We start from the raw sequence: 16810 nt of genomic DNA on the forward strand, positions 1-16810 counted from the left end.
CTGCCACTCGAGTTCCACCCTCAACACCCATCCTTTTGATGTGGAAGACACACTGTGGGGAGGTGACTCTCAAAATGCCCAGCAGAACAGGCTGAACTAGTGCAGGGGTTTGCCTTAGTCACCAGATAGATGGGAGTTCAAGCATGGGCACAACTAATGTCGCAACTCTGGGGTCCTTGTGGTGGCTTCCTTGGTATCTCTAAATGGATCTGTTCCCCAGAGTCACCAGCCACTGCAGCTAGCCAGGTGCTGCAGCCTGGCTGGAAACTGGAGCTGTCTCTTTTGCCAATTTGCCTGGGCACTGTTTTGAAGCCATCCTGGACTAGATTCCAGTTCCCAGCCCCTCCCTGAGCTCATTGTCTTCTAACCCATCAAGGCCTGTGGTCAGGCTCAGACCTCCTAGATCCCCACTGATGCACTACCCCATCCTTGTCAGGGCACCTTCTGCCTCTGTGCCAGTTCCTGTGCTTCTATCCACTTCGAGGCCCCTTTCTGCAGCCCTTCCTTTGTACCAGCAGAGTCCTAAGAGTGCTTCCCAGTCAGTCCTGTGGTCCTGGGCCCCACCTGAATCCCACAGCCCTGGGCTAGTTCCCTGGTTGCCCCATCAAAACTCCATAACTGGCCAGCCCCGATGGCTCATGCCTATAATCCTAGCACTTTGGGAGGCCGAGGCAGGTCTTTTGCTTGAGCTGAGGAGTTTGAGACTAGCCTGGCCAAAATGGCAAAACCCCATAGGCTGGGTGCGGTATCTCACGCCTGTAACCCCAGCACTTTGGGAGGCCGAGGCAGGCGGATCACGAGTCAGGAGTTCGAGGCCAGCCTGTCCAACATGGTGAAACCCCGTCTCTACTAAAAATACAAAAATTAGCTAGACATGGTGGCGCACGCCTGTAATCCCAGCCACTCAGGAGGCTGAGGCAGGAGAATCGCTTGAACCTGAGAGGCGGAGGGTACAGTAAGCCAAGATCACGCCACTGCACGCCAGCCTGGGCAACAGAATGAGACTCTATCTCAAAAAAAAAAAAAAAAAAAAAAAATTAGCTGGTCGTGGTGGCGCATGCCTGTAATCCCAGCTACTCAGGAGGCTGAGGCACGAGAATTGCTTGAACTCAAGAGGTGGAAGTTGCAGTGAGCAGAGATTATGCCACTGCACTCCAACCTGGGCAACAGAGCAATATTCTGTCTCCCAAAAAGAAAAGCTGTTCGTGGGAAGTATTTTCCCTGCCAACTGAGATCCAGACACTCTGTGACCAGGCCCCTAATAACCTGGGGACAAAGTGTCACCACAGTGGCAAAGACTTGGGCCAGTGATAAAATACAGAATATGATATGGGTTGGGGAAAATGCCCTGGGGGATGTGGGGGCCCCCAGCCCCTGCAGGTCTGACCTGCTTCCACCTGTGTATGCTGGGCAGCCCCCATCTTATCCCTGCACACCCACTCAGGGATGCTCATGTGGTAGGGTTGTGGGAGGTATGGCCTTGGAAGAGATGGGCTGGGCTGGGATGAGAGCTGGGGCAGCCACTCCCCCTTCCTCTGTGACTAAGATTCTCTCACTCCAGACCATTCCCTCAGCACAGAACAGGCCCTGTGCTCCTCTTGGATGGGAAATTGCTGCCCCACCAATCTCCCAGCCCAGCCTCCACCAGCAGCACAGCACTCCCCGCTGGGCTCCTTCTGCAGTCATACTCTCCCCTGCCCACACCTTGCTCTCCTGCTTCCTGCCTCTCTCTTCCATCAAGCACCAGAACCATTTCCTTATGAAGAGTTGCTACTGCTAACGCCAAAGCCTGGGACACGTTCCAGAGACACCAACACAGAGCTGTGAAGGTTCCAACTATCTGGACTCTCAGAGGTGGAAATCCCAGTGCCCTTTACAAGAGGTTCTGGGAACCTGGGCTGTACTTGAGGAATGTTAAAGGACTTGCCTTTTACACTTCTGGTTCCTACAGAATCCCATTTTTTTTAAAAGGGGACTTTTTTTTTTTTTAAGGGATGGGGTCTTGCTAGGTTGTCCAGGATGGAGTGCTATTCACAGGTGTAATAATAGTGCAATACAACCCTGAACTCCTGGCCTCAAGCAGTTCTCCAGTCTCAGCCTTCTGAGTAGCTGGGACTACAGACACATGCCCAGCTCTACTCTGGGGCTTTTGATATAGAATAAAGGTGGATAAGAGATTCTCTGATGGTTCTTGTTCAAATTTCTTAGAAAATCACCCTCACCCTCTCAGGGCTGTGGGTAGTGCTGATTCAGAGGCAAAAGTAAGACTGAATCTTAATTTTGACTGGAGGATCATCTCAGAATCTGCAGTGACAAAAACAGTGATCCCAGGGAGACTTTGGGGCCCCAGGCTCTCAGGGGAGCAGCAGTTCCAGCAGCTCTCCGGTGTCACAGTGCCCAGCAAGTCGGGCTGTCCCCTGTTCTGCCTTTGTTCTCCTTCCGTGAGAGGACAGCCACACCTGCTTCACCCCGTCTTACCCGTGAACAGATGTGCTCAGGGATGTCTAAGTGGCAGGGCTGTGGGACAGTATGGCCAAGGGCCTAAAGTGTTGGTCACAGAGGATCAGAGGCTGAGGTACAACACCTCAAACTATCACTGGAGTGTGTTCCTTGTAACCCAGTCAATCAAGATGATGTGAGCAAAGTGTTCCAAGATCAAAACCAAGTTTGAGTCACACTGCAGGCTGAGAGGTGGTCACAGTGTACATTAGCATAGTAAAGGTTCTGAGAAGACCTGTGGGAAATGAACTTATTTCACTTAAATCTAAGATTCCTAAACTTATTTGATCATAGACTTTGCAGGGGAAGGGAAGGTACAGAACACATCCTAATAGAACACCTTTTATACCTTTTAGAACCACTGCTCACTCAGCCTCTTTCTTCACCAGAAAAGGTGTCAGGGAGAGCCCCGACCCCCACTGCACCCACCAGGTTTGTTCCAGGTGTGACCAGATGGTGGTGTCTTGTCACAAGTACAGAATCTGCTGCTCTGCCTATGGAGTCGCCATTTTTCTGTTTCTTTACTTCCTTAATAAACTTGCTTTCACATTATTATTATTATTATGAGACGGAGTTTCACCTTATTGCCCAGGCTGGAGTGCAATGGCACGATCTCAGCTCACTCCAACCTCTGCCTCCTGGGTTCAAGCGATTCTCCTGCCTCAGTCTCCCAGGTAGCTGGAATTACAGGCACATGCCACCGTGCCCAGCTAATTTTTTGTATCTTTAGTAGAGACGGGATTTCACCATGTTGGCCAGGCTGGTCTTGACCTCGTGATTTGCCCACCTCAGCCTCCCAAAGTGCTGGCATTACAGGCATGAACCACCATGCCCGGCTGCTTTCACTTAAAAAAAAAAAGAAAGCAATTTCTGGCCTCATCCTAGACCTATTAATAGCATCTGCGTGTGATAGGATCACCAGGTGACTTGCCACAAACTGACTTGAGAAGTACAGTTATACATCGTCTATTACTCCACTAAGATGACTAGTGGGTCAGTACCCCAGTCAGGTGGGGCCTCCAGGCTGCCTAACTGGAAGTACTTGACATATGTTGAACTGAGCACCTGTGTTTGGGGAAATCCCCATGTTATGAGTCCTTCCTTCCCAAGGGACCATAAGAAGAACTAAGGGGGTCTGCCAGCCATTGAAGAGGACTTGTTTTTGCAGAGGCTATAAAAAAAGAACCAAGGTGCTCTTCCAGCTTTGCTTTCCCATCCCAGCCCAGATGTCTCTTCCACAGAGATGCCTGCAGACTCCTAGGCATCCTGACCCAGAGATAGTCACCTTGGGGATTCAACCAGAGTTGTTCCTGAGAAGCAGTCATAGCCTCCCCTACAAGGTCACAAGGGCGAAACACAGTCACCCTTAGCAGCTCTCCCCCAAACCCCCAGAAGGAAAATCAAGCCAGCTGCTAGAGAGAAGACATTTTATTGACAGTGTTAAATAAATAGCTACAGAAAGCTGGGAGGACTGAAGGGAGTGACTGCCATCTCCCTCTGCACAGATCACTAAGGAACACATGGAGAGGGGATTAGGGGAAGGCCTGGTCCTCCCAAGGGAGAGAGGACACCCTGAATGCTATCTGGCATGAGGATGATGATGAGAGAGAAAGGTGAGAGGGACTGACAGCCCAGATGTCATGGGGAGGTATAGATAGGAGCCAAAGAGGTCATAGCATTTGGAAGTCACTGGGTAAGAGCCTGTATCACATCCTTTACCAGCATGGTGCCAATCACCATTTTCTCACTGTTGACCGTCAGCTGGGCAGCTCCAGCTGGCCGGGCATCCAGGGTCAGCAGAACGAGGCTTCCACTGGTTAGTGTCCTCCCTGCAAACCTGAGGTGGGAGTAGAAGGGGTGGGGAAGAGCTGCTAAGGGTGACTGTGTTTGGAAGGGGATCAGCGCTTGGGGCTCCTGGCTCCTCCTTCAAACCAGGGCCCCCATGCTCATCATTTCCCCTCTACTGGTGGCCTAGTACCTGTACTCATCAGATGTCCCACAAGGAACACGACCCAGGTTGGCAGTGGCAGTCACTTTCTGCACCACAGTGTGGTCACTCCGACAGGTGTCTGGCAGCATGAGCTTTTCTGTGATCTCATTCATGCCCATCAGCTTTCCTGGGGGCAGAGGTCGTGATGAGGGCAGAGGCTGTGGTGGGTACAGAGGCCAGCACCTGGGTCTGCTTACTAAGCATCAAGTTCTCCCAGGCTGGGAAGGTATCATGCAAAGGGCAGGTCAGAATCTAAATCATCAGTCGTGGGGAGAGGGTACTTCGCTCTCAGACTGGGCCCTCCATCAGGAAGCCTTCGTTAGCCTCTGTACCCCTCCCACCCAGGCCTTTATCCACGTTGTTACCAAAGACTGATTTGGCGCTTCCTCCATCAGATATCTGGGCTACCAGCCCCTTGAGAGTGGCCAGTCAGTTCTTAAGAGGTTCCCCAATCCTGAACCTCATACCCTTTGATCTTTCCTGGGGGGCCCTCCAATCCACATTCAACTCCCACTCAGCTCCTGGAGGCTAAGCCCTCACAAAAAGATGACAGGTGGCTGCTGTGATCTCTCAGCCAGAATCCAGTAGTCACATGCAGCATTCACAGGTACATTTTTAATTGCACCTCTGCAGCAGCAGCTCCAGACCTAGCCAGGGCTCCTGAAGCCCCCAAACCTTCCCAGCATCACCAGAACTCCTCATTCTGCAGGGCTGACTTCTCTCCACTCACATGCTCTAGGTCCCTAGTGGGAGCCCCTCCATCTGCCCTCCTGCACACCAACAGGAGGCCTCTTTTCTCCTTCCGCTGCTTCCCCCATTCTTCACCTCCTTTTAGAAACCAACATCCCTCTCCTGTTTCTTCCATCCCCTTCATTCCTGACTAATAACATTTTCTTATATTTGTTCCTTCAATCTGTTCATGTTCAAGTGTTCCCGTCTCCAAAAAATCCTTTCCAGAAGCGAGATCCTTCATCGTGCCAATGCCCTGTCTCCCTCCTCATTCATGGCTAAAGTCCTCCAAAGAGGACTCCATTTACTTGAGCCCTGGTCTCCCTCAACCCACTGCAATTGGCCTCTGTCCCTCCTTTAGCAATGACCCTTTCTCCCTCAGGTTGGCAGTAGCCTTTTATATGCTGACTTTGAAGGTGTTCGGTAACTGTGGTTTGCAGACACCTTCTGCCTTGTTGTCTCTCCTGGTTCTCTTCCCACCTCTCTCTGTGCTCCTTCTCTTATTCCTCTCCTCCTCTTTCTTCTGCAGAATTCAGGTTTTCCCCCAAGGTTCTGTCCTTGGCATTCCTATTTTCTCCCACCTCCCAGAGTGATCTCATTCATATTCACAGCTTCCATTACAACCTCTATGCTCATGACTCCAGCTCAAAGTGTTTCCTGGGCATAGACCCATATTTTCAATTGCATACTAAATAGCTCCTCCTGAATTTCCCAAATGCATTTCAAAATCAGCTTATCCAAAACTAACCATGATCTTCCCTCCTCCCTTGCCCAAGCCACTCTTCTTTCTTGTAGGCCAGAGGTTTTGCAAATTACAGCCTCCAAGCCAAATCCAGCCCACCACCTGTATGGCCCACACTGTTTTAAATTATTTTTAAGTGTTGGGGGAGCAATCAAAAGAAGATTAATATTTCATGACACATGAAAATTATATGAAATTTATACTTCAATATCTATAAATATAAATGGAAATTTCTTGGAACACAGCCATGCTCATTCATTTACATACTGTCTGTGGATGTTTATATGTTTCAACAGCCACAGTCGTGTTGTAACTGCAACAGATACCACATGATTCTCAAAGCCTAAAACATTTATCTTTGGCCCGTTACAGAAAAAGTTTGCTGACCCCTGGTCTAGATGAAGGACACCACCATTCTCCCTACCATTCAAGCTAGATATTCTGGAGTCAGCTTCTCTTTGCCCACTCCCAGGGAGCACTCACCCTGTTCCTTCTTAAACTCATTTTCACTCATGAACACAGGGGCCATCAGCTCCCCAACAGGTGGCTGAATGGAGACATAGAACTGTCGGGTCTGGGTGCTGGAAGGGTGGGAGAAAACAGAGGGAGAAGAATTAAGGCCGTCATCTCTCCCCTCACCTCCCACCCTGTGTAGAGGCACAGCCTGGAGGCAGTGGGAGAGTGAGGTGAGGAATGAGGGCCTAAGATGGCTTCCAAACCCACCCAATCATGATGTATCCCCACTAAGCACCACCTCCATTTCTGGTTCATTGTTACCCTGACCCTTTCCAGCCCATCCTCTCACCCCCACCTTGAGTTGGGCACATACCACAGCTGGAAGTTGGCTGCCTGGGTTGAGTCACAGAAATTAATGCCCATTACAGCAGTGGCAGATTCTCCAGGGGCCAGGGACTCTGAAGCGGTATAAGGCAGTGAAGGGGAGAGGGAGGACCACCATCACCTGATAGGTCTAGAACCCAGCCTAGCCCTACTCTCCCCTCCACTGTTACAGCTGACCAACCCTCTACAGAATCTTGGCTTTCTTGGCCCCTGGAGACTGTTTCTGGTTTCCTTCTGAACTCTAAGGGTGCTTTCCCCCACTCACCCTCACCACATTTAAGTTAGTCCTGAAACAACCAAGGCTCAAATCTGCTGCTGCAAGCACCTCTTGCCCTGATGTGAACTTGCTTATTTCATAATCTGTCTTGTTCACCAGAGTGTTGATGACGTTAGATGCTATCTCTGTGTCCCTATAGCTTGGCCCCTGGCCTGGCACAAAAAGGGTATCAACAACCACAGAAAGACTGACTCTGCCCAGGAGCCTCCTCCTCCACCCCATCCAAAGCCCTTCGCACCAATTTCGGGAAACTCTTGGATGCCGATGCCAGCAGGCAGTTTGGGAGTGCCCACATGCAGGCCCTTGATGGGGGTATCAGAGCTGTTGGAGAAGTGGATGTGCACAGACACCATGTGGGGGTCCCCAGAGAAAGGTTGGCGGCTGAAGGTGTAGTCCACAACCAGCCCCTCGCCAGCTACCCGGTGCAGCAGCTCCTGCCGCCCAACACACGACACTGGACTCAGAAGCTAGAGTGGAGGGGTAAGGAAGGACAGAACTGAGCAAGACGGAGAGAGCCTGTCCCAGCATTGTCCCCTAGGGCCATCCAGCAACTGGGACTCAAAGCTATCACATCCTCCATCACACCCACCCCCCACACACATCCACACCATAGGATGCAGCACAGGGATGTGTCCCTGCCCCAGCCCAGTCCCCTCCTCCATCCCACTCACCGATGGTACCAGGGTGGAATCTGTGAGTGTCAGGCCCTCCAGGTCAGCAGCCAGACTGGTAGACACAATTGCTGGGGGAGACACAGGCTGGACACTGGGAGGGGTGACTGTGGGAGTAGATAAAGACTATGATGAGGCAAAGTGAAGGTGACTTGGTTTGAGCAGGGAGCCCAGGGATCAAGGAGTACGCGTTTCAGCACCATGGACAGCGGGAGCACATGCCTGCCTGGACGCTCTCGCAAAATACCCATCCCTAGACCTCAACCCCAGACCTGGAGAAGTCAGCCCTGCTGCCCTCTCAGGCCTGAAGATATGTTCTGTCTGCTCCCCTGCTCCCGCAAGACCTGAGGAACCTGATCCAGAATCCCTAGTGGGCCGTTCTAATTCATGCTCCCCAGTCCTCCTTTCCCCTGTGACTTTTACCACCCAAACTCACAGTCCTCTAGATCAAGCAGGGAGATCTCCTTGGTTGCAGGGGCCCTTTTGCTGCTGGGAGGCTGAAAGAGAAAAATGGGATATGGGTGTAAGTAAGGGGAGCACCTTGGCATGTTCTGGGTTGGGTAGAAGATGTCATGGTCTGTTCTGGATGGTAGGGAGATAGAGTCTGAGTCTGGCCCAGAGGGTGGGGAGGGCCCTGGCCCATGAGCACACCCTGACTCTGCCCCAAGGCTCTCACTGTTTTCCTCCTCCAGGAGGCAGGTTCCAACTGCTCCTCCTCGGACTCCGATGACATCTCGGACTCTGATGTGCTACTGCTGGAATCGCTGTCCTCATCAGAGGATGACGCTTCTTTTCCCTCTGGCACCTTCTTCTTCTTCGTCTTCCTCTTACCATCCTCCTCACTCTGTTCACTGAAGGAGAGTGGGAAAGGTGGGCTCAGGCCTGGCCTGGACACCCCCTCCTTGCTTCACAGAAGCAGGAGACATGCTGAAAAGCTGGAGTGGAGTGGGGAGCCTGGGCCAGGAGGGTTCACACCTGAAGTCCTATAGCAGGGACCTCATGAGAGCTTGAAGCCAGCTTGTGCCAGCTCAGGCTCCAGGCTCCTGGTTGCTTCTCCACACCTCCCCCACGAGGCCTCAGAGATCTCCTGCAGCCAGCGAAAGCAGTTGTCATGTGAGCTGACAACCCCAGCCAGCTCATGAGGGACTCAGGGGCTCTTAGGAGACTGGCTAAAGCTCAGTGCTAGCCCTTCTTTCCAGGAAAGCCCCCCGGAACCCCACCCGCCATCTGGCTAGCTCCCTTCTCACCTCTCACTGCCTCTGCCTTTCTCCTCATCCTCATCCTGGTCTTCATTGTCGGACTCACTGCTGGACTCCCCAGAGCCGCTCTCACTGCTGCTCTTACTGTCCGATTCACTCTCAGACTCAGGGTCTGTGGAGGAATAATATGAGGCCTCCTCCCTCATATGCAGGCCTCCTTGGGTCTGGAGCAGGCAGCTGGGTTCCACCTTCAGATTCAGTACTGAACCCTCTCTGACCTGCCCCCAGCCCTACATGCCAGCTGGAACTGACAGAAACACAGATGGACTCCATGGATAGAAGCCTGCACAAGCACACACACCTGGAACATGAATCCCTCAGGTGCACAAACAGAACTCACAAGCAGGTGCACACCCCTAGACACACAACCATATACATACACCCCTCATATAGCCAGTCATGCAGACACATGGGCGGGAGCACAGAGGACCCCAGCTCTGCCATCTGCTCACCACTGTCTGCGGACTCCGTGGGGCCTGACTCCCCCTCAGAGTCCGAGTAGAAGGGCTTTTCCTTCTCCTTTCTCTTCTCCCGATTTGAGCACTTGGTCCATTCAGGTACCTGGAGATGGGAGTAGGGTGCAGGGTCGTTTCATAATGGTTGGGGAGAAGGAAGGCAGGCACAAGCCCTTACCCTTTATTCCACCTCTTCATGAGGCCCTACCTGGTCTGTCCTACAAAGGGAAGAACAGAGGAGGAAGAAAGGGGCACTGTCCATGGAGGGGAGGGGATGCTGCTCACAGAGGGGCACTGCCAAACCAAGGTGGAAACAGAACATGGGAAGGCCCAGGAGCACAGCACACAGGGGAAGCAGAGGGACACAGGGCATGGGAGAGAGCACACGGCACACGGAGGTGGGACCTCAGTGTATTCACCCAACAGGCCCACGTGAGTCTCAATAAGGGAGAGATCTTCTTCCTGTGTGTGTGGGGAAGGTGTTAGGAGGGCTGGGCCAGCACTGCCAGAGCTCCCTACTGTCTGCCCCCACCAACACACACACACACACTTCAACCCTCCACCCCGCTGACCTCCACGTTGCGCACAGATGGGTCTGGGGCTTCCTCCGGCCAATCTGGGAGCTCCTGGTAGCCTGTGGCCTTGGCATTGAGCAGGTGGGACAGTGAGCCCAGCTGGAAGTGGTCCCGGTCTAGGGATAGGTTTAGAGGTCAGGCAGGTAGCAGCAGTGAGGGAGACCTCTGGGAGCTGTTTCCCAGATGGGGCTGGGTCGTGATTCTGGTCGGGACTTCCCAGGTGGGTAGGAGGAGATGGATGTGTGCCCTAATGGCTCTTCCACCCTGACTGCACCTTTAGGCCCACATGCTGGAAGAAAAGGCTGTTTGGCCAGGCCAGAGCAGGGACTAAGGGCCAGGCAGAGGCGGCCTACAGAGGTGGGCAGGAGGAGACTCTGGGCCCACAGATGCTGCCAGCCCATCTGCTTGGGAAGCATGTCTAGTCAGGTTCTGGACTCAGCTGGGAGAGATGAGCATCAGAGCATGAGTGTGTGGGAGTCCAGGTCAGAGGTGAGGCACCGCTGGAGGAGGGCAGCACAGGCCTGTGAATAGGGATGGTGCCAGGGAGAAAGGGACTGTTGCCTTCTTCCTGGGAGAATTTCAAAGCTACACCCACCCTCAGAATCTCCCCATTCCTGAGGTCCAGGGAAGAGAAAAAGAACGAAAAGATACCCAGAAGAACTGAGCTTTGTGAAGGAGGATCTCTTCTGTGTAGGTTCCTGGCTTCCGCTCCTGGGGTCCAGAGAGCCAGCGGGAGAACCCTTCCCTCCCAGCCCCCTCTCAGGGCCCTTGTCTTGGGAAAAGAGGCCTTAAGGGCCAAGCCCAAGAACAGAGCAAGGCTGAAGCCCTGGAGCCTGGGATTTGGACTGACTGTAGTGACTAAGCCCACAGAGTACAGGCAACTGCTTTCTCAGGACCTTTATAAAAATATACACCTCTCCTCTGTGTGTTGTTTTGGTTTCTGTCTTCCTGGGTCCTTGGTATTTAAGATCTTGGTATGTATTCCAAAGCCTACTGTCTGCTCAGGGAGGGATATTAAAAAGGGAGCCTGAGAGGAGAGGAGGCAGGAGCCCATCCTGGCTGGGAAGGCAGACCCTCAAGTGAGATGATGCTGGCAATGGTTGTGGGCAGGTGAAAGAGTAATTCCTGGTGCCACAGGCAAGGGCAAAAGGAGTGAGCCAGGGAGTAGGACTGCCCACAGAAGCATGGTGCCTGGCTAGGGGCTTCAGGAAGGTCTGGGGCAGAGACTGGCCAGTTCCCTCCCATTCCCCTAGGAATGTTACCCTTGATTTCATCACCCACCTTTGAAGGATGACTCCAAGACTGGAGCTGGTTTGGGTGCCAGGAAGAGCTTCTTGGCATGGCGGCTAAGGGCCCCACCCTGCTCGGAAGGGACGATGAGCTGCCGGGTGAAGCGTGCCCGATCGCGAATATCATAGTTCTGGTCATATTTGGCCAGACTCAGCACATACTGGGTCAGCAGCTTGGTCTGGAGGAACAGGAAGAGGTGCGTCAGCTGACAGAGGGGGTGGGGACACAGGAGGCTCAGAACCAGATTCTTTAAGCCGACACTTGCAGGCAGAACCTCTCCTCTCCCTGCTTAGGACCGGCTGCTTCCCTCCTCACCTGCCCTTGTTCTGGGCTCAGAATTTTCTCTCATCTCTCTGACCATGCCTCCTGATGACCCCAACTTTGACAACTGCCTTGGGCCAGCAAAAGAGGTTTTCCTTTTGGACTTTCCCCACTCCTGGCTCTGGACTCCATTCTTCCCCAGGTTTCTGGTTCCTACGTCTCCAGGCCTGTCCAGCCTCTTTACTCCAGGGTAGCAGGGTATGTGGAAGTCTCTAGGAATGCTCTACTGGACCTCACAGTTTCCAGGCTCCACCACCCAGGGGGGAATTAGACAACAAAAAGGGCAGATAAACAGGGGTCCCTTTGGCAGGGGCCACCCTCATGTCCTATCCACCCACTTAGTAGATTCTGAGCAGTCCAGGGGTCTCAGGTCTTGATCCTTCCCTGGAAGGTTCTAATGAGACATTAAGGCAAACTGCAGCTACCGATGCATTTGCCAAGGTCATGTAGGGTTCACAGTCTGCAGTCAGGGAAGCTACAACTGCAGACCTGAAATCTCTCCATTTCTGCCATGATCTTGGCCTAATCTAACCTGCCTTAACATGGCAACAGTGGTAGCAGCCATCACTTATCAAGTGCCTTCTGGCACCAAGCACTGCTAGGTGCTCCACACTAGCTCATCTAATCTCCCCAAGCCTTCTGAGAGGTAGGCATTATTGCCCCCATTTTACAGAAAAGAAGCAGAATCATTAAGGGGCTTTTCCCAGGCCAAGGAGCCCATCAGTACTGCACCTAGGCCTGCGTCTGTTGGAGCTGCACCCCATCTGCTTCCCTTCACTGCCTACCTGCTGACATAAGGAGCCTGCCCTGGTCCAGGTCTCCATGTTTCCATCACTTGTGACCAAGATCAAAACCACCAAGTAATCAACAACCAGAATGCCCAGGGGCATCAGGGGCCAGCAGGAGGGAGCCTGGAACTGACTCTGTTCTTCCTGAGGTTTATGGTGACATACTGTTACATGCAGCCTTGGACATGGTTAATCCAGCTAATCTGGCAGGAACATCAGGCAGATGTCCATGAGGGGCAAAGCCCCTCAGATGCTGACCCAGAGTCGGAGCAGCTGCTGTGACAGAATTGCCCCACACCACTCTAGACAGCCACTATGATTCCACATTCCTACCTCCAGTCTGGCCCACAGGACCTCTTCAGCTCAGTCCCTTCCAGCAAAGCAGCACCTCTCATACTGTTCTAGTCACAGATAAGCAATCCCAACCCCATGCACCCCTAATAGAATAGACTTAAAAATATGAAAATAAGATGCCATCACAACAGATTTCATCACCAACCTGCCCCTCTCTTGGCCAGACACCATCTAAATGGCCAGGGCTAGTGGATGCCCTTACCAACATGGTCCATTATCAAGAGGCTGCTGATCCCTCTTTTGGTTTGAACAATGTCTTCCTCCACAGATTTCCCAGCTGGCTGATCACAGCCTCCCTCCTTTAAGACCTTGCCTAGTTCTAGACGGAACTGTTTGGTATTTGGATCCATCTGTCCACAGCCTTACCTGCATGTTAACAACCAACACAAGAAGGGCTGGCCCACCACCTCGACACTGCAGGATTTGCCTATAATAATTCATTACCCTTCTCCACCCCAAGGAGCCACTCCCTGTGGATTGTGGCATACTGTGTGCACCACCAAGACCCCCACCTCATCTAGCCAGGATATGCAGGAATTACAGGCTACTCAAGAAGGCCTATGAGATACACTCCAGTATGCCAAGAACAGAACAAGGCTCCCCCTCACCAACAGGCTCCAGTTGTCAGGGAGGAATTTTAAATGGGAAACACTATCTTTCCATAACCTATGCCAATGTACATGCTACCTTGCAGCTGCCTGCTAATCATGCTTAGAAAACTGACTATAAAAAAAAAAATTGAAATACATCCTCAATTCACACATTACACATGAGTAAGTTTAAGCTCTAGATGGATGTGGCAGACAGATTTTAAGGTCTTCCCCACCAGTAGCTGCCTCCCGGTGTTCATGCCTTTGTGCAATCCCTCACCTTGGGTATGGGCAAAACCTGAGACTTGCTTCTAACCAACAGGATATAGCAAAGGTGGTATGTGATTATATATGATCCTATGATTATGTTTGATTAAGAAGACTCTGTATTGGAAGTCCTAGCTAGAGCAATCAGACAGGAGAAAGAAATAAAGCATATCCAAATTGGAAAAGAATTCAAATTATCCTTGTTTGCAGATGGTATGATCTTATAGTTAAAAAAATCTAAGAACTCCACCAAAAAACTATTAGAACTGATAAACAAATTCAGTAAAGTTGCAGGATACAAAATCCACATAAATGTCAGTAGCATTGGCCGGGTGCAGTGGCTGACGCCTGTAATCCCAGCACTTTGGGAGTCCGAGGCAGGCGGATCACAAGATCAAGAGATTGAGACCATCCTGGCCAACACGGTGAAATCCTGTCTCTACTAAAAATACAAAAATTAGCTGGATGTGGTGGTGCACACCTGTAGTCCCAGCTACTCAGGAGGCTGAGGCAGGAGAATCGCTTGAACCCAGGAGGTAAAGGTTGCACTGAGCCAAGATGGTGCCACTGCACTCCAGCGTGGCGACAGAGTGAGAGTCCATCTCAAAAAAAAAAAAAAAAAAAAAATCAGTAGCATTGGCCAGGCGTGGTGGCTCACACCTGTAATCACTTTGGGAGGCTGAGGCAGGCAGAATACCTGAGGTCAGGAGTTCGAGACCAGTCTGACCAACATAGAGAAACCCTTCTCTACTAAAAATACAAAATTAGCTGGGCATGGTGGCGCATACCTGTAATCCCAGCTACTTGGGAGTCTGAGGCAGGAGAATTGCTTGAACCCAGGAGGCGGAGGTTGCAGTGAGCTGAGATCACGCCACTGCACTCCAGAGCCTGGGCAACGGAGCGAGAACTCCATCTCCAAGAAAAAAAAAAATTAGCCCTTGCCCTCCAGCCTGGGCAACAAGAGCAAAACTCTGTCTCCAAAAAAACAAAACAAAAAATCAGTAGCGTTTACTTTTTTTTTGAGATGAAGACAAAGTCTTGCTCTTGTACCCCAGGTTGGAGTGCAATGACGCGATCTTGACTCACTGCAACCTCCGCCTCCCGGGTTCAAGCAATTATCCTGCCTCAGCCTCCTGAGTAGCTGGGATTACAGGCACCCGCCACCACAACCAGCTAATTTTTGTGTTTTTAGTAGAGACAGGGTTTCACCATGTTAACCAGGCTGGTCTTGAACTCCTGACTTCAGGTGATCCACCAGCCTTGGCCTCCCAAAGTGCTGGGATTACAAGCGTGAGCCACCACACCTGGCCGTGAATTCATTTTTGACAAAGGTATCAAGAACATACATTAGGGAAAGGAGAGTCTCTTCAATAAACGGTGCTGGGAAAACGGGATATCCATATGCAGAGGATTTAAACCAGACTCCTATCTCTGACCATATGCAAAAATCAAATCATAATGTATTAAAAACTTAAATCTAACACTTCAAACTATGAAACTACTAAAAGAAAACATTAGAGAAATTCTCCAGGACATTGTACTGGGCAAAGATTTCTTGTGTAATACCCCACATGCACAGGCAACCAAAGCAAAAGTAGAAAAATGGGATCACAGCCGGGCGCGGTGGCTCAAGCCTGTAATCCCAGCACTTTGGGAGGCCGAGACGGGCGGATCACGAGGTCAGGAGATCGAGACCATCCTGGCTAACACGGTGAAACCCCGTCTCTACTAAAAATACAAAAAAAAAAATGAGCTGAGATCCGGCCACTGCACTCCAGCCCGGGCGACAGAGCAAGAGTCCATCTCCAAAAAAAAAAAAAAAGAAAAAGAAAAATGGGATCACATCAAGTTACAAAGCTTCTGCACACTAAAGGAATCAACAAAGAGACAAGCCACAGAATAGGAGAAAAAAATTGCAAACTAAAGGAATCAACAAACAAGCCACAGGAGAAAAAATTTGGCAAACTACCCATCTGACAAGGGATTAATAACCAGCATATGTAAGGAGATCAAACAACTCAATAAGAAAAAAAAATTCAATCCAATTTAAAAATGGGCAAAAGATCTGAATAGACATTTCTCAAAAGAAGACATACAGATAGCAAACAGGTATATGAAAAGGTGATCAACATCATTGAGCATCAGAGAAAGCAAATCAAAACTACAATGAAAGGCCAGGCATGGTGGCTCATGCCTGTAATCCCAGCACTTTGGGAGGCTGAGGCAGGCGGATCACCTGAGGTCAGGAGTTGAGACCAGCCTGTCCAACATGGCGAAACCCCATCTATACTAAAAGTACAGAAATTAACTGGGCATGGTGGCATGCACCTCTAGTCCCAGCTACTCATGAGGCTGAGGCAGGAGAATCACTTGAACCACAGAGGCAGAGGTTGCAGTGAGCCGAGATCGCACCACTGCACACTCCAGCCTGGGTGACAGCAAGACTCCGTCTCAAAAAACAAAACAAAACAAAAAAATGATATATCATCTCGCCCCAAGTAGGCTTATATCCAAAAGATAGGCAATAACAAATGCTGACAAGAACATGGAGAAAAGGCAACCCTTGTACACTGTTAGTTGGAATGTCTATGGAGAACAGTTTGGAGGTTCCTTAAAACACTAAAAATAGACTGGGTGCGGTGGCTCACACCTGTAATCCCAGCACTTTGGAGGCCGAGGTGGGCGGATCACAAGGTCAAGAGATGGAGACCATCCTGACCAACATGGTGAAACCCCATCTCTACTAAAAACACAAAAAATTAGCCAGGAGTGGTGGTAGGCACCTGTAATCCCAGTTACTTGGAAGGCTGAAGCAGGAGAATCACTTGAACCCGGGAGGTTGCAGTGAGCTGAGATCACGCCATTGCACTCCAGCCTGGGCGACAGGGCAAGACTCCATCTCAAAAAAAAAAAAAAAAAAACTAAAAATTTCGCTACCGTATGATCCAGCAATCCCAATGCTATGTATATACCCAAAAGTAAGGAAATCAACATATTGAAGTGATAGCTGCGCTCCTACGTTTATTGCAGCACTGTTCACCATAGCCAAGATTTGAAAGCAACTTAAGTGTCCATCAACAGACAAATGGATAAAGAAAATATGGTACATATACACAATGCAAGACTATAAAAAAAGAATTAAAAAAAAGAATGAGATTCTGTC

General features: G+C 50.8%; 1 protein-coding gene across 3 annotated transcripts in view; it reads right to left on the bottom strand.

Annotated features, from left to right (window-relative positions):
• Positions 1-3912: 3912 nt before the first annotated feature.
• AP3B2 (adaptor related protein complex 3 subunit beta 2) overlaps positions 3913-16810 on the bottom strand; it is a 50688-nt gene continuing 37790 nt past the window's right edge. For 2 of the 3 annotated variants that reach the window (XM_010360838.2, XM_010360836.2), the window contains 12 exons: positions 11319-11505; positions 10035-10153; positions 9460-9568; positions 8996-9119; positions 8425-8599; positions 8185-8245; positions 7749-7855; positions 7316-7544; positions 6790-6874; positions 6444-6541; positions 4478-4616; positions 3913-4336 (listed from right to left, as the gene is read on the bottom strand). In XM_010360838.2, coding sequence (XP_010359140.1) covers positions 4186-4336; positions 4478-4616; positions 6444-6541; positions 6790-6874; positions 7316-7544; positions 7749-7855; positions 8185-8245; positions 8425-8599; positions 8996-9119; positions 9460-9568; positions 10035-10153; positions 11319-11505 — 1584 coding nt within the window. In that variant the 3' untranslated portion in view covers positions 3913-4185. Of the gene's footprint in view, positions 4337-4477; positions 4617-6443; positions 6542-6789; positions 6875-7315; positions 7545-7748; positions 7856-8184; positions 8246-8424; positions 8600-8995; positions 9120-9459; positions 9569-9867; positions 9925-10034; positions 10154-11318; positions 11506-16810 lie in introns of all 3 variants that reach the window. The other variant, XM_010360835.2, reaches the window with a different exon arrangement.

This window comes from Rhinopithecus roxellana, chromosome 5, assembly GCF_007565055.1.
Source record: "Rhinopithecus roxellana isolate Shanxi Qingling chromosome 5, ASM756505v1, whole genome shotgun sequence".
Taxonomy (NCBI): domain Eukaryota; kingdom Metazoa; phylum Chordata; class Mammalia; order Primates; family Cercopithecidae; genus Rhinopithecus; species Rhinopithecus roxellana.